Raw genomic sequence first — 22,481 nt, 5'->3', positions numbered from 1 at the left:
TGGCTTGTGTTTCGAATCGATTGTAAACGCTTGAAATAATCATATGTTTACAGTCAACAAGCAAGAAAAACGCCTCCCTTCGAATTGGGTTTTTATTAATGGCCTTAGATTGATGTTAATGTTGGCCATATAACCTGGGGATTTTTTCGTTCGTTATGTCTACTGATTGTTAAGTTATTAAAATATCATTACTGTCTGTCTATCTGTCTGTTGGTGGTGCAGCAAGTGATTTTTTGGTTTTGCTTTCATTTATTTTCCTGTGGTCGTTCTAAGGGTAATTTCTTTGGCCTCAAAGTGATGAATGGCGAAGGAAGGAATATAGCATGTCTCACGAAACCAATGATGAGATGAAAATAGATAAATATTTTATGTGGGCATTTGTCAAAGGAAAATTAGTTTTTCAATTTAATGTAATTTTTCAGAATTTTCACAAAAAAAAACTGATATATTTTACAATTTTTGAAGAAAATCTATGAAATAATAAAATTTTCTAGAACAGTGTGGGTTGTTTGTTCGGTTCGGTTTGTTGTTGCAAAGTGGTCAGGCTTTATCCCTTTTTTGTTGTTTTTATAAAAACAACGTTTGTTTATTAGTGGAGAACGAAGGTAATGTTTACCAGGGGGTAAGGCAGGGAATACCTAGGTTTCGGAAAGAGCCACCAATCCTCATCAGTTCCCTTGTTTTTTGTCTGGGATATTCTCCCCAGAAGTTATTTTAAAAATAACTTCTATGACAAAAAACATTTTTTACCCAAGTGACGAGATCGTAAGCTCAATAGAAGAGGAACCAAATTTTCTCTTAAAATCTCACCTCTTTTTATCATTTATTTAAACTTTAAAACTTTAAACCTAGAAAAAATTCATATCATACTTATATATAAGCTGCCTTTATAGCATAGGGCACCGGCACGTGGACACTACTTCATCCACCTTACAATTTTAGATTCGTTGCAATAATTCGTGTTCTGACTTTTTAGTACTCAAAAGTTACAATTTCTTTAGTTTGGCAAAATTTTTAAATCAAAATTTCATATATCGTATTAAACTTTCAGACATTCGAAATTTTAAAATTTTTCAAGTTTTTCCTTTTTCGGAAACAACAATAGGAGAACTGTTACCCACTTTTAACCAAAAAGTCTTCAAAATGTTTCATTTTGAAGTTTACCAAGAAGTATACTAGTAAAACCTCATCGAATTTTTCTACCCAAAAAACCGAATACGAAATTTAGTAACATTTTCCACGCAAATATCGAACACAATCTATATCCCTCTATCCTAGACGACGATCACAATTGTGTACTATTTAACACTACCAGATCTCTACACCAGATAGCCACGAATACCTTAGTATCAAATTTATGGATTCCAGCTCTATGCATCCATTCAATGCCAAATTTAGTAACATTTAGTATTTAACTACTCAATTTTAAAACCACCTCCATATCTCAATCCAAGGCACCAACAGTTATCACAATTTCACGTTTTCACCCAACCCTACATTTAGTACTTTTCGAACAGTTATATTACGAATTTTCAAAATAATCTCTATATTTCAACCTCAGATACCAATAGTGACATTAATATCAAATTTCACGATTTCAGCTTTGTAACCCCCCCCCCCCCCCCTCTCCCATTACCAAATCTAGTACAATTATAGTACGCATATCCAAATCCAGCTCATTCTCTCAAACACAGACACCAACATTGACATCCATATTAAATATCAGGATTCCAGCCGTACCCCTTCACTCAACCGCAAATTTTCGACCGTTTAGTACTTTCCGTAAAATTTTATTACACAATATCAATTCGAGATACCAAGGGACACTTCAATATCGAATTTCGGGATTCCAATTTAATATCTTCACGTAATACCAATTAAGTAATTATAGCATACATTTCCAAAACCACCCCCATATATTAACTAAAGACACAAGTATTGACACCCATATGAAATTTCAGGATTGCAGCCTTACCCCTTCACCCAATACCAAATTTGGTACCATTAAGTACTTTCCGTACAGTTATGATACATATTTTCAAACCACCCCAATTTTTCAATTCCAGATACCAAGGGAGACCTCAATAAAAAATTTGAGGATTTCAGTCCTTTCCCTTCATCCAATATGAAATATAGTACCATTCAATACTTTTCGTACAATTATAGTACATATTTTTTAAACCACATACATATGCACAGGTTACACACGATTGTACAATTAAATTTCAGATTTTAAGCTCAATCGTTTCACCCAATACCGAGTTGTACCAAATATTGTACCATTTGGAACTGTTCATGCACTTGTAGAACACATTTCCAAAACCACCATCCTAACACAAATTCAACACCAACAGGGTCTTTAATACTTAATTTCAAAATTCATCCGTTCAACCTGAACCAAATTATTCCAAATTTAGTACAGTTTGCTCACATAGTACGCATTTCCAAGACCACCTTCATATATCAAACTTACTTCCCAACCTTGATTCTCATTTTAGTTTTTGTTTCTGGCTCTATCCGTTCACATAAAACCAAAGGGTTACATTTTAGAAGTTTTCATAGCCTTAAAATTCGAATGTCCAAAAGCCCCTTGATACACATATCCTGCAATCCATCCGTGACTCTCATACAAAGTATTTCATTTTTACTTTAGTTTAGTACATTCGATGCCCATTTAGTACGATATTCCAAAAACTAAGACTAATCATATAACTATGGTACCATAAAGAAATGGAACAGATTTGTAAAAGTACAGAAATACAGACCTGAGACTATATCCGCTTTTGTTAGGAAAATTGGCAGGAGCCGGACACACTTTGAAAAAATTACAATCAGCTGGTAGCTCTACCTTAATTTTTTATTGTACCAAGCTTACACATAAGCACCAAAACTGGCCCTCGTGCAAAATATCAAAATTCGAACTTCAGCCATTTCGTCTGGGCGTTGATCTTGGGTCAGTCAATCAATAAATTATCTTACTACTCTTTTATATATAAATTAAAATATAGCCCGACCGATGTCTTTCCCCTATTACTTAAATTATTTTAAATTTGTTAATATTTTTTGTAAAGAAAAGTTACTCCCGAAATCTACCTGTTGGTGTAGATAATTTATTTGTTATAGTCTAATAACTCTATTTTATAAATAATGCATAAGTCTTAAGGCAAAAAATATATATCTCCGTTTTACATATTTCAATTTACCAAATTATTTTGTACACCATTACTAAAATTTTATTATTTCCTTTCCATTGCAGGGATCGTATATTTCGCTTAAATCTACATAATATAAGCCAATCAATATGTGAGGTAAGTTACAGTTTCAAATTATGTATTCAATTCCTTGATACAGTATCGAAAACTTCCTGGATTGCATCTTATCTTTATAAAAAGTTGAGTAAAGGAAAAAAAGAAAACAGCAAAAAAAATATAAGCAAGGGAGTTCAGTGCAGTTCGTCAGCGAGTGCACTGACGTAGAAAGATGTATCTGCTAATATATGAGGTATTTCACAATGAAGAGAACTTTGACGTGTTTAATAAAAATGCCAAAGCATGGTCATGCAGGAGCTTGGAGATATTTACATATACGCTACACCACATAGTGGTAAGGGTATTTTATCTGTGTGCAGTTGTTTGTCAAATAGAGAAGGAAACGAGATAGACCCATAGTTACTTTTGGGTATCTTCATAGAATCACATTCTAAGCTGGCAAGCAGTCAGTCTGTCCGTTCGTCCGTCTGTCCATGCAAGTCGCATTTATTATTCGAACTCGGTTGAAGATATATATGAAACGATTTTTACAAATTTCAATAGATTTCGTCCTTGGGCCAAACAAATATTGTTTAGAAAATTAATTAATTATTTGGAAAATTTCCAAACAATATTTTTATGGCCCAAGGACGAACGTTATTGAAATTGGTGAGAATCGATTCAAATTTAGATATAGCTTCCATATATATCAACAAACGATTTCGGTTTAATTGTTCACCAAATGTCTTATATCAGCCCAAATGAACTGAACTTTGGAAATCCTCACTGAATTCATCCTAGAAACAAAAATATCAGATATATTATATCGGTTCAGATATCGCTATTGCTCCCATATATATTTCATCCGATGTGGGGTTTTAAGTCCCTCACATGCACACTACACAAAATGATATTTGGTACCAGATAACTTATGGAGCTCAAAAATACTTCTGTCAAATGTTATCGATATCGGATCAAATTAGGATATAGCTCCATGTGCAGCAAATGTCGAATATCAGTCGAAATGAGCTGAATTTTGGTACATCCAATCGAATGCAGTCTAGAAGCAAGTACATCAAATTTGGAGAAAATCGGTGCAGATAGAGCTATAGCTCTATTTAATATAATCCTTATCTAAGTCATCCCATGCATTATACATCAATGTTATTTTGTTCATTCACATAAATCATACGAACTCTCCACATATACTACGTGAGCTCTACTAATTACGCATAGTGGTGTAGGGTATCATATAGTCGGCCCCGCCCGACTTTTGACCTTTCCTTGCTGGTTTTAATTTCAATTCAGTATAACTCCAATAAGATTTTGGCACAAATAATGAAATTCCATCATTGTTGATTTCGATTATACTGACCAAATGTCCCTCTTGTGGAACTCACCTATTTTCAGGTACAAAAATGGAAAATGCATTAGTGACCAACTTCACCAATTATATCGTCTCGGATTTTTAGGTATTTGCAAGATTCCACCCTGGACCATATCAAGCCCAAAGTGTTAATAAAATCGTATACTTCCTTAGAGGATAATCGTGCGCACTAGTCATCGACTACAATTTCCTGAACCGAATCTTCATACTTTGGACATACAAAAAAAAAAAAAAAAAAAAAAGTAAATCGGTGCAGATAGAGCTATAGCTCTCTTTAATATAATCCTTATGGAAGTCATCCGATGCAATACACAGCAATGTTAGTTTGTTCATCCACATAAATCATACGAACTCTCCACATATACTACGTGAGCTCTACTAATTACGCATAGTGGTGTAGGGTATCATATAGTCGGCCCCGCCCGACTTTTGACCTTTCCTTGCTGGTTTTAATTTCAATTCAGTATAACTCCAATAAGATTTTGGCACAAATATGAAAATTTCATCATTGTTGATTTTGATTATACTGACCAATTGCCCCTTTTTTAAGTACAAATATGGAAAATGCACTAGTGACCAAGTTCACCAATTATATCGTCTCGGATTTTTAAGTATTTGCAAGATTCCACCCTGGACCATATCAAGCCCAAAGTTTAATAAAATCGTATACTTCCTTGGAGGATAATCGTGCGCTCTAGTCATCGACTACAATGTCCTGAACCGAATTTTCATACTTTGGACCTTGGGGTGTAAACCTGTCATATTGATGTGACACATTTTGATATATCCAATGATAAAAAATCCAATGTTTGCAAATTGTTTGCAATCTCCCACAATAAACCTATTCTAAATAGGAACATCTTCAAAGCATATTTTCGCTGCCTGTCATGATGAAAACCTTCGTTGGCTACAGAAAGAAAAAACAGAATACGTTTATTTTCTCCACTACATTCATGCGTTTACAAACAAAAATATATACATATATTCAGTATAAATTTTAACGAGAAAAAAATTCCAGACATACAGGTAGACGGCATTTACATGCTTACTCAGGGTTGCATATTTTTTTACAACATTCTTCAGAATAGAATGATGACAACAATCACTTACACTCGAACACACCGATTCACACACATTCGCACATATATCTGCCTACAGAGAGCGAGAGACTAACCTAAAGAGATAGATAGTAACAACAGCAGCCAGGATATGCCTTGCAAATATAAACTTTGTAACATCAATCCGTCCACAGACTATGTCGGTGATGTTTTAGCATTTATGTATAAATAAAAAACCATAACATACACATCTAACATACGACTAACTGTCTGGTTGTTTGGCCGTCTGTCCCATTTGGCTGGATGTCTGTCTGCCTGTCTCAATCTGTATCTGAGTTTGAATTTAAGATGTTTCATTCAGTATTTTATGCCATGGATGATGCTGCTGCTTCTACCGTGTTACTGGTTCTTGTTGTGATACAGGTACTACTACCACTACAACTGCGACTACGACTCCGACTGCGTTGTTGTGCTGCCTGGTGTCGTTGTTGTTTATATTATTCACCTGCATACATGACTGCATTGCACTCGACAACGACAACAAGAGTAAGGTAACAAAACAGCAACAACAATAATCAACTTCAACAACAGCTTTCAAGACATAGACAGCATTTTGGAATAAAAGCTACAGCAGCCACGTTCTCTTTAGAGTTTTATCCTTTGTTTTGGTATATGTCTACCTGGCTGGCTGACTGTTTGTCTGACTATCAGTTTTCTGGGACTTTGACTTTTTGCCAACATCCAGTAAAGTAGCAACACCGGCTGTTTGAGGTTGTTTGCTGCCACTGTCGCCATTGTTGGTCTTGTTGCATAAAATAGGAAATAATAGGAAAAATTCGAATGCCTCCATGTGTTGCCACCATCACCACCTACCGACCGATATTGTTGCATCAATGCACAGCCAACTGGCGTTGTTGTATTTAGTATGACTGCTGTTGTTGCCTTGCCATGTTGTAGTGTTACAAATGTTGTTGATGTCGTAGCATATTAGTGTTGACTGCGTATAAAGAATGTTTTCACACGTGAAAGAATAACTAATGTATGCACTTACCTCTCTCGCCATTTTGGGGCGAACACAACACATACTTGTTGTTGTTGTTGCTGTGTATGTGTATGGATGATTATTCAAGTAGCTTTTAAAGGAAATGGAAAATATTTTAAAAAGCCAGAGAATGGAAAGTTTGCCCGCGTGTGAGTGTGTGTTAAAGCTACTCCTATGCGATTTCTTAATGTCGAGGGAAGTAATCTGAGTTGAGGAGGATTTTTAATCTAAAAAATTCAATAATCCTGAGTATGATATCAGACTTAGAAGACATAGTAATTTTGTAGCAAAATTATCACTTCCACATTGAGGATTGTAGAGAACTATTTTTCTGGAATTGTTGAAAATGAATAAAAAGTAAATATCTCTTTGGAATGTGAGGTAAATATCTCTTTAAAATGTGAAGTTGTCCAAAATGTGATATTCCTGATATTTATTTAATTTTTTTAGCATCGCATATTTAGTAGAGCTACAAAGAAACACTTATATTGAGAATTCATGTGAAGTAAGAAATACCAACTATGACTGTTATTAATTTCGTGTTATAGTTTTGGAGTGGTTCAAATTTGACATCGAATAGAACGAACATAATCGTTAACATATCTTTGTTTTATCGATTTCCACTACATGGAAAAGTGGTAGAATATTATGACTATTATTATTATTATTATTATTATTATTATTATTATTATTATTATTGTTATTATTATTATTATTATTATTATTATTATTATTATTATTATTATTATTATTATTATTATTATTATTATTATTATTATTATTATTATTATTATTATTATTATTATTATTATTATTATTATTATATTATTTTATTATTATTGTTAATGTTATTATTATTATTATTATTATTATTATTATATTATTATTATTATTATTATTATTATTATTATTATTATATTATTATTATTATTATATTATTTTTATTATTATTATTATATTATTATTATTATTATTATTATTATTATTATTATTATTATTATTATTATTATTATTATTATTATTATTCCACTAAAATATGACTTCCGTCAACTTCAGCTATTTAATCGGTATCGATGGTGGTATGCATTTCCCTCTTACCGATAACCCTTTCCGTGATAATACTTGCCCCTGGGTCCCCAATACTTATTTCTCTGGGCACTAACTGACGAATGACCAACAAGCGACCAAATACCACTCGATGGCTTATTTGGCCCTCTCGATCATAAAAACCTTCAACACTAGTGTTCGGGTGACATCTCAGCCCTTTCGATGGAAAAAATATCTATAACCTACTAAATTCACTAATTATACCCTAAGTCATATGACTACAGAGGGTACACATCATTTGACACGGCTAAAACGTGCCCCATCGAAATGATATTAGACCTGGTGTACACATGGAATCCACCTACTTCTTCTGTTACCACCCCACAATGGGTCAAAATTTTAAATAAGCAAAACGCACGTAAAATGCGAAACAAAAGGTAGATAGGTAATGGCCCACTTGATGTGGCACCTCTCTATAAATCTTTCATAACTTGCGATACAAGTCAGCGACTCAAACATGATATATCTTAATATTTTTTCCAACCAGGGATCTGATGTGAGTAAAGATTTTGTCGGCTCACTCCTTCTCCTACCTTCCCCACAAAATTGCTAATGATATCTGATTTTCTTTTAATATTGCTCATCCCAATATTTTCATCAGTATTAGATGAAGTGGAACACCACGCCCACAAGATCTGGTACCTCCCGCATATTTAAATTTTATTTATTACATATTTCATGAAAAGAGAAGGTATTACTCGAGCCGTGCCCAAGTCTGGCACGTTGTAATATCTATATAAGTGTAAGTTCAGATGGCAAGTGGATAGTATTGGTCCACTCCTGAGGATATGCATCTGTCGGCAAAATCGACTGATGCTTGTTTTTATTGCAATTTGTGTTAATTTTTTACTTCCTTGCCAATAACTTTAAACAGAAAGGTCAAAGTTGAATTTAAACTTTTTGACATTTTTCGAAAGAAATCAATATTCTCGCTAGAGGAAGGAAAAATATTTTTCCCTCACCCCCTGCCTTAAATACTCTCCCATCTACAATTTAAAAAAGTTTCAAAGTATTACGTGATAAAATGTTTTTCCTGTTTGCCCGTTCCGATTCTCCAAAACGAAGAAAATATTTCCATCCAATTGTTTTCTATTTCACGTGGAACTGTATCAATTTAACATTGAGCTCTATACCTTTTATTGTTAATATTGGAGAAAAAATGTCAATGGAATTTCCAATTTATTTAAATGCTCAAATAACCTCCAATGCTTTGTCCCCCCGCTTAATCCCTCCACCTCGGGCGATAAACACCTGCATTTTGCCACCAGTTTTTATTTCAAATACCTATAAAGGCTACTTGAGAAAGATTAAAAATCATGTGACTAACATTGCAGAGTGAGTGGAGAGAGGAGGGAGGTAAGAGGATTTCGAAGATTTTCGTTAGCTTGTCGTGTTCTTTGAATGGCAAAAAAAAAATATTGGTGATAAATACCATTGAATGCCCACTTGCCCGTCAACCAAACACCCATTTGCTTTTTTCAAACTCTTAGGATGTAAAGGAGCTTTGCTCAGAGTGGGTGAGGGGGCATTTGCAAAATCTACAGCCAATACTACATAGCACAATCGACAAGAGTTTATCGTGTGGCAGCCGGCAACAATACATTCAGCACACAATTGTCGAGCATTTGCTTGATATTGGTTTTCAAGAGGGTGTTGTGGGGCTTGGTAGAATTTCCTAGTACCAACATTTAGAATGACATTTTTACAGTTTAGTCACGTTACGCATTTGTTTATTTAATTCGATTTGTTGTACGCTCCGCTGGCAAAAAAATGTTCTTGCAACAGCAACAGGAATTGCTCGAAGATGAAGAATAAGAACAACAACAAACACATCAGCGGCGGCGGTGGCGGCGGCAGCATGTCAAAGCATTTCATATTGAGAACCATTTAAATAAAGAAACGACAAAAAGCTCCAACCTCCTTACCCTGCAACCACCAAATTGAAATGGAACACAGAATTCCATAATAGACGACGACGATGACGATAATATTTTGGCTGTTTGGTTCTTGCCTCCAAAAGTTTTGTACCAGAATCTGTTAAGCTGCCACCGCCTCTTCCAGTTGACAGGAAGCAAGAGTGGTTTGGTTCATTTTGAAGAGCAGTCTTTAGCCAGAGAAAGAAGCCTAAAGTTTCTTTAACATAACAAACCGAAAAAAGTACTGCTGGCTTTCACACACACCACCATAGCAATTCATGGTTATGGGAAGAGTGCGGGTGCGGGTGTTGTGATTTGGTGTTCACAACATTATTTTGGTACTCTGCTGCTGCAATGGAGGAATTTTGTATTTGGCTTGGCTGTTGTACGAATTTCTTCACACCAAAAAAAGAATAGAAAATAATAATAGCATTTAAATTTTTGCACGTTTTCGCATTTGAAATATTTATGAAAAGAAAATTGATTTTGTTTTCGTTGTGACGTTCCATTTTTTCGTTGCTACGCTTCTACGCGTTCTTCGTTGTGTTGTGCTATGTTTGGAAAATGCGATATTATTTAAAATTGCCGTTATAAAAATAAAATTGTATGGGTATTTGTATTTAAGCTTAAAAATTGATTAGAAATTGAATTAAATGTTGAATATAAGGTAATTGGAATGAGAGCGGAATTAATTTAAATTGGAATGGATGAGTAAGACAATATTCAATAATTTTGTATTCAAACAAAAATTCAGCCTCAGCCCATTGGCTACAGAGGGCATATATCATTTGATACGGCCAAAACGTGATTTACAGAAATAGCAGGTCTAGCTCTTTTAACACCGAATCCGTTTCACAACATTTGAAGTCGATGTAGGGCTTTCCGTCCGTCCGTCCATCTGGCTTGACGGACTCTCGAAGGGAGTATCCTATTTGGACCAAACTTGGTATATTGTTATATTATTGTCAAATTTAGATCGTACCTCCCACACAAAAAGTGAAAATTTTCAAAAAAAAAAAAAAAAAGATTAACTAATATAACAAAAATGGTCATCCAATTTTGTTAAAACTTTACAAAGCCCAATATTTGTATTTGTGCTAAGTCAGGTGCGAAAATGGGTTATCTCGACTCATTTTATCAAATTCCTCCCCCACAAAGGGCCAAAATTTAGGATAATTATAACTCTCATAAAATGGGAATAACCACACAGTTCTCTTCAAATGTCACACATCCCAATATTTTAAGTAACAAAAAATCTGGTGTGAAGATGGGATATATCGGTCCACTGTTTCCGGTACATCCCCAACAAGGAGTCCAGTGGGAGTGAATAATTATATCTTTCATAAAAAGCCAATTAAGCATCTATTTCATTTAAAACTTCACACATCCCACAAAATTTGTTATGAAGGTAGTAGAAATCGGCTAACTCCTTTTACTACCTCCCCCCACAGAGGGGTCGAAATTTGGAGTTGAACCAAGGAGTGAAGCCCATTCCGAATATTAAATTTCTCCCTATACTTCTTCGCATTTAGCACTTGTGGCATAATTTTAAGGTCCAGAAAGGACGATTTTTTAAAATAAATTTCACATAACCTCTCAATTTTGTGAGATGAAATTTCATATCAGAGTTTAAGGAAAATGGGTACACTATTTAGTACTTCAAAGTTCCACCTTTGTTTTTGTTCAATGCCAATTTTGTACTTATATGAACTTTTCGTAGCTTTAAAGTACTAATTTCCGAAAAAAATCCCACAAAATAGTACTTCAGTATAATGCCTATGCAAAATTTCAGAACCAGTTTCTACTGAAATCCCAATATCAATTTTGTGTCATTTTATGTTTTCTACTACTTTTATGTTTTCTAGTAGTACGATCTTTACAAAATGCCGTCCTATATTAGATAGAGTGACTAATATCTTAAATTTAAAGGCAGTAGATTCGGCCAAATAACAGCATTGTATAACATTGTACCTTTTAGTACTTTTTTCCCTTATTGTACGAATCAGACTCTTACCAGCTGCTCAATGACTTTTTTGTGCCAGAAATGTTCAAGTTAGTAGAAATTTTCAAGAGCCCCAAATTATCTCACTGAAAGGTATCCCCATGAAAAATGTATTGCTTGCTTGGTGAATAACATGGTTTTCGTAGGACTAAAATACTAATTGCCATCCATACAAAATTTTAGAGAAATATGTTGTGTTATTTTGTACCTTTTTGTACTTTTGATCTTTTTTGTAAGAAGTTTAAAAACTTCCACATACATAACCCAAACATAGCAAATTTAACAGTTTTGATTTTGACTTTTTTTTGTACTATTTTGAATTCTTTGTAACTTGTAGTAGGAATTTACAAAAAAAAAATAAATAAATAAAATAAATAATCTACTCAATCTCACTTAGGAGTAAAGTCCTTGCGCATAACGAATATTTGAAAATTTTCTTGTACTATTTAGTACACTTAAACGATTTTCGTACCCTTAAAGTTAGAATTTCCAAAAATCCCGCCAAATCTTTTCAAGGAGTCTCCTTATTCTATATTTCGAAATACCAGCGCTTACTGATAGCCTTATTACAACGTTGTACCGTTAGGAACCTCCTAGTGCTTTTCGCCCAATAACGATATTGTATTCTTTTGTACATTTCCTTTTTCTACCCTTTGAGTAGGAATTCTCAAAAATCCCGCCCTTTTAAGGTTCCCATATAACATTTCGGAGTTGTTTAACGTACCTTTCAGTACTTTTTGTAGTCATCGGCATAAGTACTATTCTAACCTCATAGAAAAATTTTGCTATGTGTGTCCTCAAAATGTTTTTTTTTTAACTTTTTTAAAATTTTTGGTGCTTTTTGTACCCTTCAATTTGTGAACGTTAAAAGCCTTATTTTAATCAAAAATTACTCTATCTCTAAATTTCAAAAATCTATCTCTTTAGGGCTTCAATTATAAAACTTATACAATGTTTACAGAGTAACTAACCATGCCATTTTCAATTTTTTTCAATTCTTTTGCCATTTTCATTTCAAAATCTATAAGACAACGTCGATTTGTTAACAACTGAATTCCAAAGCAGAAAACCAATTGTCTGTCTGTCAGGGCATGCCACAACTGCGATATGGAAAATGGGACTTTCAATTGCAACACAATCATTTATTCGTTTTTTCCCCAATTTTCCTTTCAAACATTTCATTTAAAAATCAATATAAATTTTCCCACACATCACATCTGATCGAAGTCAAGAAAAAAGAAACGCATGAAATAAAATTGAAAGACGAAGAACGCAGAAAAAAACGAACTTAAAAAAGCTGTTGCAATTTTTCAAGTTAAACAAACAACAAACGTTTCTATAATTTTTACTCCATGAACTGTAAGTGCATATGTGTTAGTTTAAGTGTGTGTGTGCGAGAGTGTTACACTTGACCAAGTGTTCGTTTGGATGTCACTATGTGTGCGAGACCACCATGCCATGCCGTATATGCGTAACGGTGTGTAGCAACGTGTCTTCAATAGATGTGTAAATAATGGTGTATGTGTGAATAAACTTGAACCGGAAACTGTTTGACATGTTCACCATTTAACGTTGCCTTCCTTGTGGGGTCATTCGTATATTCGATCGATAGGTTGTTTTTATACCCTACACCACATAGTGGTAAGGTTATTATGTCTTTGTGCATTTGTTTGTAACATGGAGAAGGAAACGAGATAGACCCATAGTTACTTTTGAGAACCTTCATAGAATCACTTTCTGAGTCGATTTATGCATGTCAGTCCGTCTGTCCATGTATTCTTGTGAACAAAATGCAGGTCGCATTTATTATCCGATTGAGATGAAATTTTCCAAACAATATTTTTTTGGTCCAAGGACGAACCCTATTGAAATTGGTGAGAATCGGATCAAATTTAGATATAGCTCCCATATATATCTTCATCCGATTTCGGGTTAAATGTGCACCAAATATCCACTATCAGTCCAAATTACCTGAATTTTGGCACACCCAACCGAGTACGGCCTACAAGCAAGTATATCAAATTTGGAGAAAATCGGTTCAGATATAGCTATAGCTCCCATATATATCTTTCATCCGATTTGATCTTTAAGTCCCTCACATTCCTACTATGCACTCCACAACCGTGATATTTGGTACCAAGTATTAGATGGAGCACATAAATAGCTGTTTGAAATTTTATCGAAATCGGTTCAGATTTGGATATAGCTCCCATATATATCTTCATCCGATTTCGGGTTAATTGACCACCAAATGGCCAATATCAGCCCAAATGGCCCGAATTTTGGCACATGTAACCGAGATTAGCATTAAAGCTAATACAACAAATTTGGAGAAAATCGGATCAGAAACAGCTATAGCTCCCATATATATCTTCATCCGATTTCGGGTTAAATGTGCACCAAATGTCCACTATCAGTCCAAATTACCTGAATTTTGGCAAACCCAACCGAGTTCGGCCTAGAAGCAAGTGTATCAAATTTGGAGAAAATCGGTTCAGATATAGCTATAGCTCCCATATATATCTTTCATCCGATTTGGTGTTTAAGCCTCTCAGATTCGTAATATGCACTCCACAAGAATGATATTTGGTACCAGATATAAGATACAGCCCAGAAATAGCTGTTTGTAATTTTATCGAAATCGGTTCAGATTTGGATATAGCTCCCATATATATCTTCATCCGATTTCGGGTTAATTGTGCACCAAATGGCCGATATAAGTCCAAATGGACTGAATTTTAGTACATCGGACCAAATTCAGCCTAGAAGCAAGTATATCAAATTTAGTGAAAATCGGTTCAGATATAGATATAGCAACCATATATATGTTTCATCCGATTTAGAGTTTTAGTCCCATACATTCGTAATATTCACTTCACAACCGTGATATTTGGTACCAGGTATTAGATGGAGCACAGGAATAGCTGTTTTAAATTTTATCGAAATCGGTTCAGATTTGGATATAGCTCTCATATATATCTTCATCCGATTTCGGGTTAAATGTGCACTAAATGGTAAATATCAGACCAAATCACCAGTCTAGAAGCTAATACGTAAAATTTGGATAAACCCGGTTCGGAGATAGCTATAGTTCGTAAAATGTACGATAGAATTAGATAGATTTTGATTTTGTACCAAATATCTCATAGAGCTCTGAAATGCCCTGTATAAACCTTTTTAATGCCCTGTATAAACCTTGGTATAGTATAACAATTGTGCAAGGACATGTGAAGAAAACTTAAAGAGAGGAAATGAAATAAAAATGAATTGTTATTCAGGGAAAATAAAATATTTATATATTTTCTTAAATAAATTTAAAGACTATAACTATATAATTTTTATTGAAAAAAAAATATTACTGCTTTTTTTCTTTCGATTTTAATATTTTTATTTCTTTCTTCCAGCGTGATGTCCTTATATTGGAACCCTCGGGTTCAGACATACTTAGCTGTGTGTCCAAGGGGAAACAAGAGGTAAGTTTATGTTTATTTTCAAGTACCCCATTTGTTCTTAGCCCCCCACACCAAAAGGGAGACAATAAAGAAATAAAAATATCTTCAAAAATATATTTTTGGCTATTTTATAAAAAAAAATGATTTTGAAATAAAATTTTCAAAATTCCCCAAAATTTTGAATCAAACTAATGGATGCGTCTTCTTTTTCTCTCTCTTTATTCCCAAATGTGCGCACATTTTTCTTGATTTTTTTTTTTTTTTCATTTGACTTAATTTTTGGAAACATTTTATTATTTATTTTTTTATATCCTTTGGTCTCCTATCCGCTTCCCCATCTCATTTCTCTAAAAAATTGTTTTGAAATTTTCAATTTGTGTTTTTTTATTTATTTATTTATTTATTTTTTTTTTTTGTCAATAACTTACATTTCTATGTATCTTTTTGTTACTTGTTTCCGTTTTTCTTTTTCTCCTCTTTATGCTTTTTTGCTCGGTGTGTTTACTTTACGCGTACGTGCCTACTGAATTGCTCTGAAGAAGGTGGAATGCCGTAATCACATACGCGTTATACAACCCATGGACTCGGGGACACGTCTATATGTTTGCGGCACAAACGCCCACAATCCCAAAGACTACGTGATAAATGTAAGTATATATATTTGAAATATAGCAAAAACAACTACCAAAGACACTGGGGTAGTTGTTGTAGTAGTAAACTAAAACAGCAACCTACAACAAAATTATATTCCGGGATACCTAACTCACTGCGTTTGGCATTAAGTGTACGAGGAGGAATAGTGGTGGTGGTATTAGTGAACCAAAACACACACATACACACAACTAAATATATACTTGTAAAACTGTCCAAGCGACCATCATATCCTACCTCTCGGACAATCCAGGCATTTCGCTAAAGTGTATGTATTTAGGAAAAATAACACCAGAAAATAAAGTTCAACATTTACTACCCGGTTTAGGCATTTTCAGAGACAGAGCACCAACGACAACAACAACAACAAAAATAAATGCGAGTGTCTGGCATTTTATTTTCCAGATCTTTAAGTTGAGTACTTTTTGAGTATGCCCGGCATAAAATGGGATTATTTTCTGAGGTAAACAAACATTTTTCAAACGATTAGTCGGGTATGCCACAGCAAAGCTGGAATAGAGAAAAAAAACCTACACCGAAATGGCAAATCTCTGTAATTTAGGGGTCAGCTGCTTGTTAGTGTTTCATAGAAAAATATTCAACAAATTTTATTAAGGTTAGTACTACTCATTAGTCTAGCTTGCGTATTTTACCGTTCTTAAAAGCATTCTCATGTTTGGGTATTTTTTTGCCAAATGAAGGCAGATAGAAGAACAAAAAAATATGATAATTGAAGTGTTTTTTTCGATATGACCTTCTAATTCGCCCTGATATATATGTTTTGTCAGCTACAACATAAACGAGAATACGGAGTCGAAATTCTAATCGGATTACTGCGTAAATTGTTAAAAAAGCTAGACAGAATTTGACAGCATTAACTTGGCGTACCAAAATGATCAATCATAATTTACAAGATTTTCTTCAAGGACAGAAAAAAGCAGAAGTGTGTCTCTTGAATTCCAATGATATGTCAGCCTTACTTGACATATGTGATATCTATTTTGACAGAAACTGTAATTCAGACTTGTATTTCTGTGCTTTTTAAAAGGATAGAAAAAATATTGATAATATGAACTTCTATGCATTCCATTCATGGGATGACAAAAGGTTACATTTTCAAAATTATGATTATTTTGATTTTCATCAATAAAAAAAACCATCAGAATCATTCTGAAAAAATAAGAAATTGACACTTATTAAAAGTTCTTTCGAATAATTCTTGGGGACATATTCCCAGAATATAATTGTACGAAAAATACTAAATGGTACTAAATTTGGTATTGGGTGAAGGGATAGGACTGGCATCTTTAAAATTGATATTGAGGTCCCTGTTAGTATATGGAATTTAGATATGGATATAATATTGGAAATGTGTACTAAAATTCAAAAAAAGGACTAAATAGTAACAAATTTGGTATTGGGTTAATGATGTGATTGAGAGAAGATGCTGGTTTAGGATATGGGTAATATATTTATACTAATGGTACTAAATTTGGTATTCGGTGAAAGGATAGGACTGGAATCCTCACATTTCATATTGAGGTCTCAGTTGGTATATGGAATTGAAATATCAAAGTGGTTTCGGAAATGTGTACCCTAATTATACAAGATGTACTAAATTTGGCATTGGGTGAAGGGATAAAGCTGGAATTCCCAAATTTGGTATTGAGGTTTCTCTAGGTATCTGAAATTAAGATATGGATGTGGATGTACTAAATAGTACTAAATTTGATATGGGGTAAATTAAAGAGCTGCAATCCTGAAATTTGATATTAGGGTCACTGTTTTTATTTGAAGTTAAGATATGGAGATTGTTTTTAAAGTGCGTATTACAATTGTTCGAAATGGTAATAAATTGAGTAAAGGAATCAGGATCAGGAAACGCAAATTTTGATATTAAGGTCTTTGTGTATATCTGGTGGTGGTGTTGGAAATGTTGACAATAATAGTTCGAAAGGTACTAGATGGTACTAATTTTGGATCACTGTTGGTTTTTAGTATGGGGAGATGTAGACCGTTTTGGATATCCGTACTTAATATTACTAAATTTGGTATTTGGTGAAGAATGGAGCTGAAAGTGAAAAAAAAATGATAATGAGTTCATTGTTGGTTTCTAGGATTTACATATTGAGACGTTGAAATAGTCGGACTTTTTTTTTAAATAGTCAGAAGTAAATATATTAACTTCTAGCCGAATCTCGGATGGGGTTAATTTTACGTGTTTTTGGTAGAAACCCTCTCTGCAAAAACGTCGATTTTTTATAGCAGGATATAAATAATGGTAAGTTTTAATTTTTTGCGGTACATTATTTGAAAAAAAAATTACAAAAAACACTCTATAATATGATACATCGATATATTGGAAATTGAAGATATTTATATTTTAGATAACCGAACTTGTTGCAATTTCTCATATATGCGGTGGATTGAAATTCACTGTGAGAAACTTTTCAATATATTTGGGAAGAGTTTAAAAATTCTCTTCCTTAATAGCTCGGCTGACATATCCTATTATGTTTTAAATCCCTAGCCACATGTGACAGCACTTTAACGAATAAAATAGTTATGCTAAGATTGGATTTCGAAGAGAAATTAAAATATTGGTGGCGCAAGGCCCTTCCGTAAACACAACCTTTATTTTCCCACATCACAATGACAGCTTCTTTCCACTCGCTTAATAATTGTGTAATTAATTACTTTTATTTATTTTTCCCTTATCGCCAAAACTTATTGCGAAAATGTTCTAAAGAGCTAGTAAAGTTATAATTGTCGATTTTTAGATACGAAGGCTATTATCGTTATATTTTAAGAATCCTTTTCGAGGAAATGTCGGGATATACTTTTAAAGACTGTCGTGGGCATATTCATGGATATACAAAAACCAGTAAAGAAAGTCCTAAAGTCAGGCGGGGCCGACTTTGTGATACCCTACACTACTTTGCAAATTTAGTAGAGCTCCACAGTACAATTAAAAGTTTTTATGGGAGAATTTAATCATACACGCTACGATTATAATTATTATTTATATTATTTAAATTCGGACTTGTATTGCCCATTTGGTGCAAAATTAATTTGAAACCAAATAAAAATATATATGGGAGCTATATCCAAATCTGACCCGATCTCGATAAAATTTTGTAAAGATATTTCTGAGCTGTATTTGATATATTTCCCTGAATATCGTTGATACGGATTGCATATTACGTCTGTGGGTAACAAAGCGGATGAACAATATATATGGGATCTATAGCTATATCTGAACCAATCTTCACCAAATTTGACATACTAGCTTCTAAAATAATCCCATTTGGGCAAATATTAGACGTTTGATGTACAATAAAATGTAAATCGGACGAAGTTTTATATCGGATCTATATCCAAATCTGAACCGATCTTGATAAAATTTAGCAAAGGTATTTCTGAGCTGCATTTGATATATTTTCCCAAATATAATAATCTGTTTTCGTGATTTTCAAAGAACATTTTTGTGGTCATATCTGCGCTACGATCGAAAACGTTAACTAAATATTTTTGAAGGACTGTCGGAACTATTGTCCTTCTTCTAAAAATAGAGAGATATTATTTCTAGAAGTGTAAAATTCTGAATTTTAAATTTTACCAATTTTTTCCATTCCTTAACTTTAAAAATAACAATTTTTGTTAAGAATTTCTACTATCTATTGTCACCAAATGTCCTTGGTCATGGCAACTTATTTCACCATGGAAAAGTTAATAAAACCGATAAGGCGATTTCTTTCAGTTTACTTTAAAACGTCTTCGTTTAAAATGTCTTTATATAATAAACTAGGTATGTATTTACGATGTGTGTGTTTGTGTGTTTTTCTACCACTGTAATGGAGCAAGTCCTCTTGTCCACACTACAAATAGAAAATGCCAAGGTTAGGTTATCCCTAAGACATAATTTTCTATACTCTTAACAACTAATGTGATTATTGTCTATTCGTTTTTTTTTCGTTGTTTTATTTTCTCTTTGGCAAATTCCTTGAAATTTTTTGTTGACTTTTTTTCTTCTTCTCTTCCCATTCTCTTCGTTTTTTTTCTTTCCTGTGAAATGCCTGCCTTTTTGTAATTGTCTTGACTGCGTGACCCAACAACGTTAAAGGCAAACTTAACACATTTACCCAGATCCGAGTACGTGCCCGGCATTGGCTTAGGCATTGGCAAATGTCCTTACGATCCGGCTGATAATTCGACAGCAGTTTATGTGGAGAAGGGTAATCCGTTCGGTTTACCAGCATTGGTAAGTAAATTTGTTGTATTTTTCCCATCTTCTTGTTCCTTGTAATTTGTATGTTAAAATGCAGTAAGGCCAGCCAGCAAACAAATAATAACAACTTTTTACAAGAAATAACAAAAATCCAGTGGTTCAGAAGTTCCGGTACGAGCGTAGCAGAGAAAAAAATTGCTTAAAATTCTTTAAACGAAAAAAGATAAAAAAAATAAGTTGTCAAAGAAATAATTGGGTCTATGTGGGATAGGAGAGCAAAGGAAAAAAATTAACAAATTTGCTGAATTAAATTAAGTTGGAAGAGGTCATATTTTTTGGATTCTATTTAAGGCATCTTAAAGCTTAGCTAGGAGAATTTGCAATTGGCTTGGAACAATAATATTTTTACTTTTAAATAATTTTAAACAGGTTTTATATGCTTAGAAACAGAACAAAAAATAGCAGATCTCTAAGGCTCAAAAAGGGAAAAAATTTAATTTGTAAAAAATGAGCGACACACAGGTCACGAATAGTGGAATTTTTAACCTACTGGATAAGCTTTTTAAATTAATGTCCTAATATTTTTCATATTAAGTAATAATTTAATGAAATTTTGAATATCCTTCTTCCTCCAGTATTCCGGTACCAATGCTGAGTTTACCAAAGCCGATTCAGTTATTTTTCGTTCTGACCTATACAACATGACCTCCGGCCACAAGGCGCATAACTTCAAAAGGACAGTTAAATATGACTCCAAATGGCTGGACAGTAAGTATTTGCAGTTCCTCCCTTTTAACTCCACATCTATCTCAGCTGACATTTTAAACAACAATTAATAACGTTCATCCTTCTTTATCCCCCCTCTCTCCCCTTCATCTTTTCAGAACCCAACTTTGTTGGCTCCTTTGATATTGGCGAATACGTGTACTTTTTCTTCCGCGAACACGCTGTCGAATACATCAATTGTGGCAAGGCGATTTATTCACGTATCGCCCGTGTCTGTAAGAATGATCGCGGCGGCAAATATATGACCGGCCAGAATTGGGCCACATATCTGAAGGCGCGCATCAATTGCAGTATATCCAGTGAATTTCCATTCTATTTCAATGAAATCCAATCGGTGTACAAAATGCCACATGACGATACGAAATTTTATGCAACATTTACAACAAACACCCATGGCATTGTCGGTTCGGCGGTGTGCAGTTACGATATACGCGACATAAATGCGGCATTTGATGGTAAGTTAGGTGGAACAAATGTTATGAAATAAAAAATATGTATGTATGTGTGGATGTGAAAAGCAAAATAGCACCCGAAATTTCTTGAGGATATGAAGCAAAAATACATATATACCGGAGAGAAAGAAAAAATCGTTAAAATATATAAATGTGTATATGTTTATATTAATATATGTGAATACTTATACTTAGTGTATATGTGTAAGTATGCAATAATATAGGGTCAACAAAAAGGCGTGTGTCAACTAAATTTTAAGACTACCTATTGACATTTTTGAGAACTAAAATTTTGAATTGAATTTTTAAAAATAAATAACTTTCGAGTGCAATGCGGGTCTTCAAAGTTTTCCCTTCGAGAATTTTCCTGTCCATAACACTGTGCAACACAAAAATAAGTCTGGGGAAAACCAGCAGATTTTAAAAGATCACATCGTAAATTAACCAAAATAGAGGGGGAATTTCCACATTTTTGGAATTTTCGTCTGTAGATAAATTGGGTAATTTTTTTTAAATATGTTTAAATCCTCCCTTTAAACGGATCGTAGCAAGTCGAAATGTTTTACAAAATTGTTTTTTTTTTTTTTTTTAAGTTCTACTAAAGTTCCCAGAAGACATCAAAAGTCTATATCTTATTTGAACGCCAGGAATAATGATATATAGGGGAGACATATTAGGGTTGACGACGTACTTTGTGTGTTTTGCAGATAAAATATAAGAAATCTTTTGGGGTCATTTGGTCCTTTTTTTATAATATGATTAAAAACTCGAAGAATGTCAATATATTCCGTTTCCAAATTAAATTATTTTTAGTAAAATCCTACACCACCTACTCCTAACACCATGAATAAAAAGATATAGTAAGAAGACATTTTATGAATAAAGCCGTCCTTTGTGTGATTTTCTGCGAAATTGCCCAACAAAGCCGCTTTTCAAAAGGATGGCATAAAGGACACAAATATTCTAGTAAAATTTTACTATAAGTCACCAAAATAAAAATAAAGATTTTACACCCTAGGTCTCTTTGGACCAAATCCGTGTCAGGACATTTGGAGTCGAACTAGCGATGTCCGTCCGTCCGTCTGGCTGGCTGGTGCGCACAATAACTCTCGAAGGGAGTACCCAATTTGATGCAAACATCATAATATAATT

The 22,481-nt window shown here is 33.7% G+C and overlaps 1 protein-coding gene across 3 annotated transcripts in view; it reads left to right on the top strand.

The window, feature by feature from the left end:
• LOC101895019 (semaphorin-2A) overlaps window positions 1-22,481 on the top strand; it is a 308,952-nt gene that overhangs the window by 249,131 nt on the left and 37,340 nt on the right. For 2 of the 3 annotated variants that reach the window (XM_059120025.1, XM_059120026.1), the window contains 6 exons: window positions 3,257-3,308; window positions 15,165-15,233; window positions 15,752-15,859; window positions 19,987-20,124; window positions 20,727-20,859; window positions 20,976-21,332. In XM_059120025.1, the coding sequence (XP_058976008.1) occupies window positions 3,257-3,308; window positions 15,165-15,233; window positions 15,752-15,859; window positions 19,987-20,124; window positions 20,727-20,859; window positions 20,976-21,332 (857 nt within the window). The remainder of the gene's footprint in view (window positions 1-3,256; window positions 3,309-15,164; window positions 15,234-15,751; window positions 15,860-19,986; window positions 20,125-20,726; window positions 20,860-20,975; window positions 21,333-22,481) is intronic. The other variant, XM_059120027.1, reaches the window with a different exon arrangement.

The sequence above is a fragment of the Musca domestica genome, unplaced genomic scaffold, assembly GCF_030504385.1.
Source record: "Musca domestica strain aabys unplaced genomic scaffold, Musca_domestica.polishedcontigs.V.1.1 16, whole genome shotgun sequence".
In the NCBI taxonomy this organism is placed as follows: domain Eukaryota; kingdom Metazoa; phylum Arthropoda; class Insecta; order Diptera; family Muscidae; genus Musca; species Musca domestica.
This window is presented reverse-complemented; position numbering and strand designations above follow the sequence as displayed.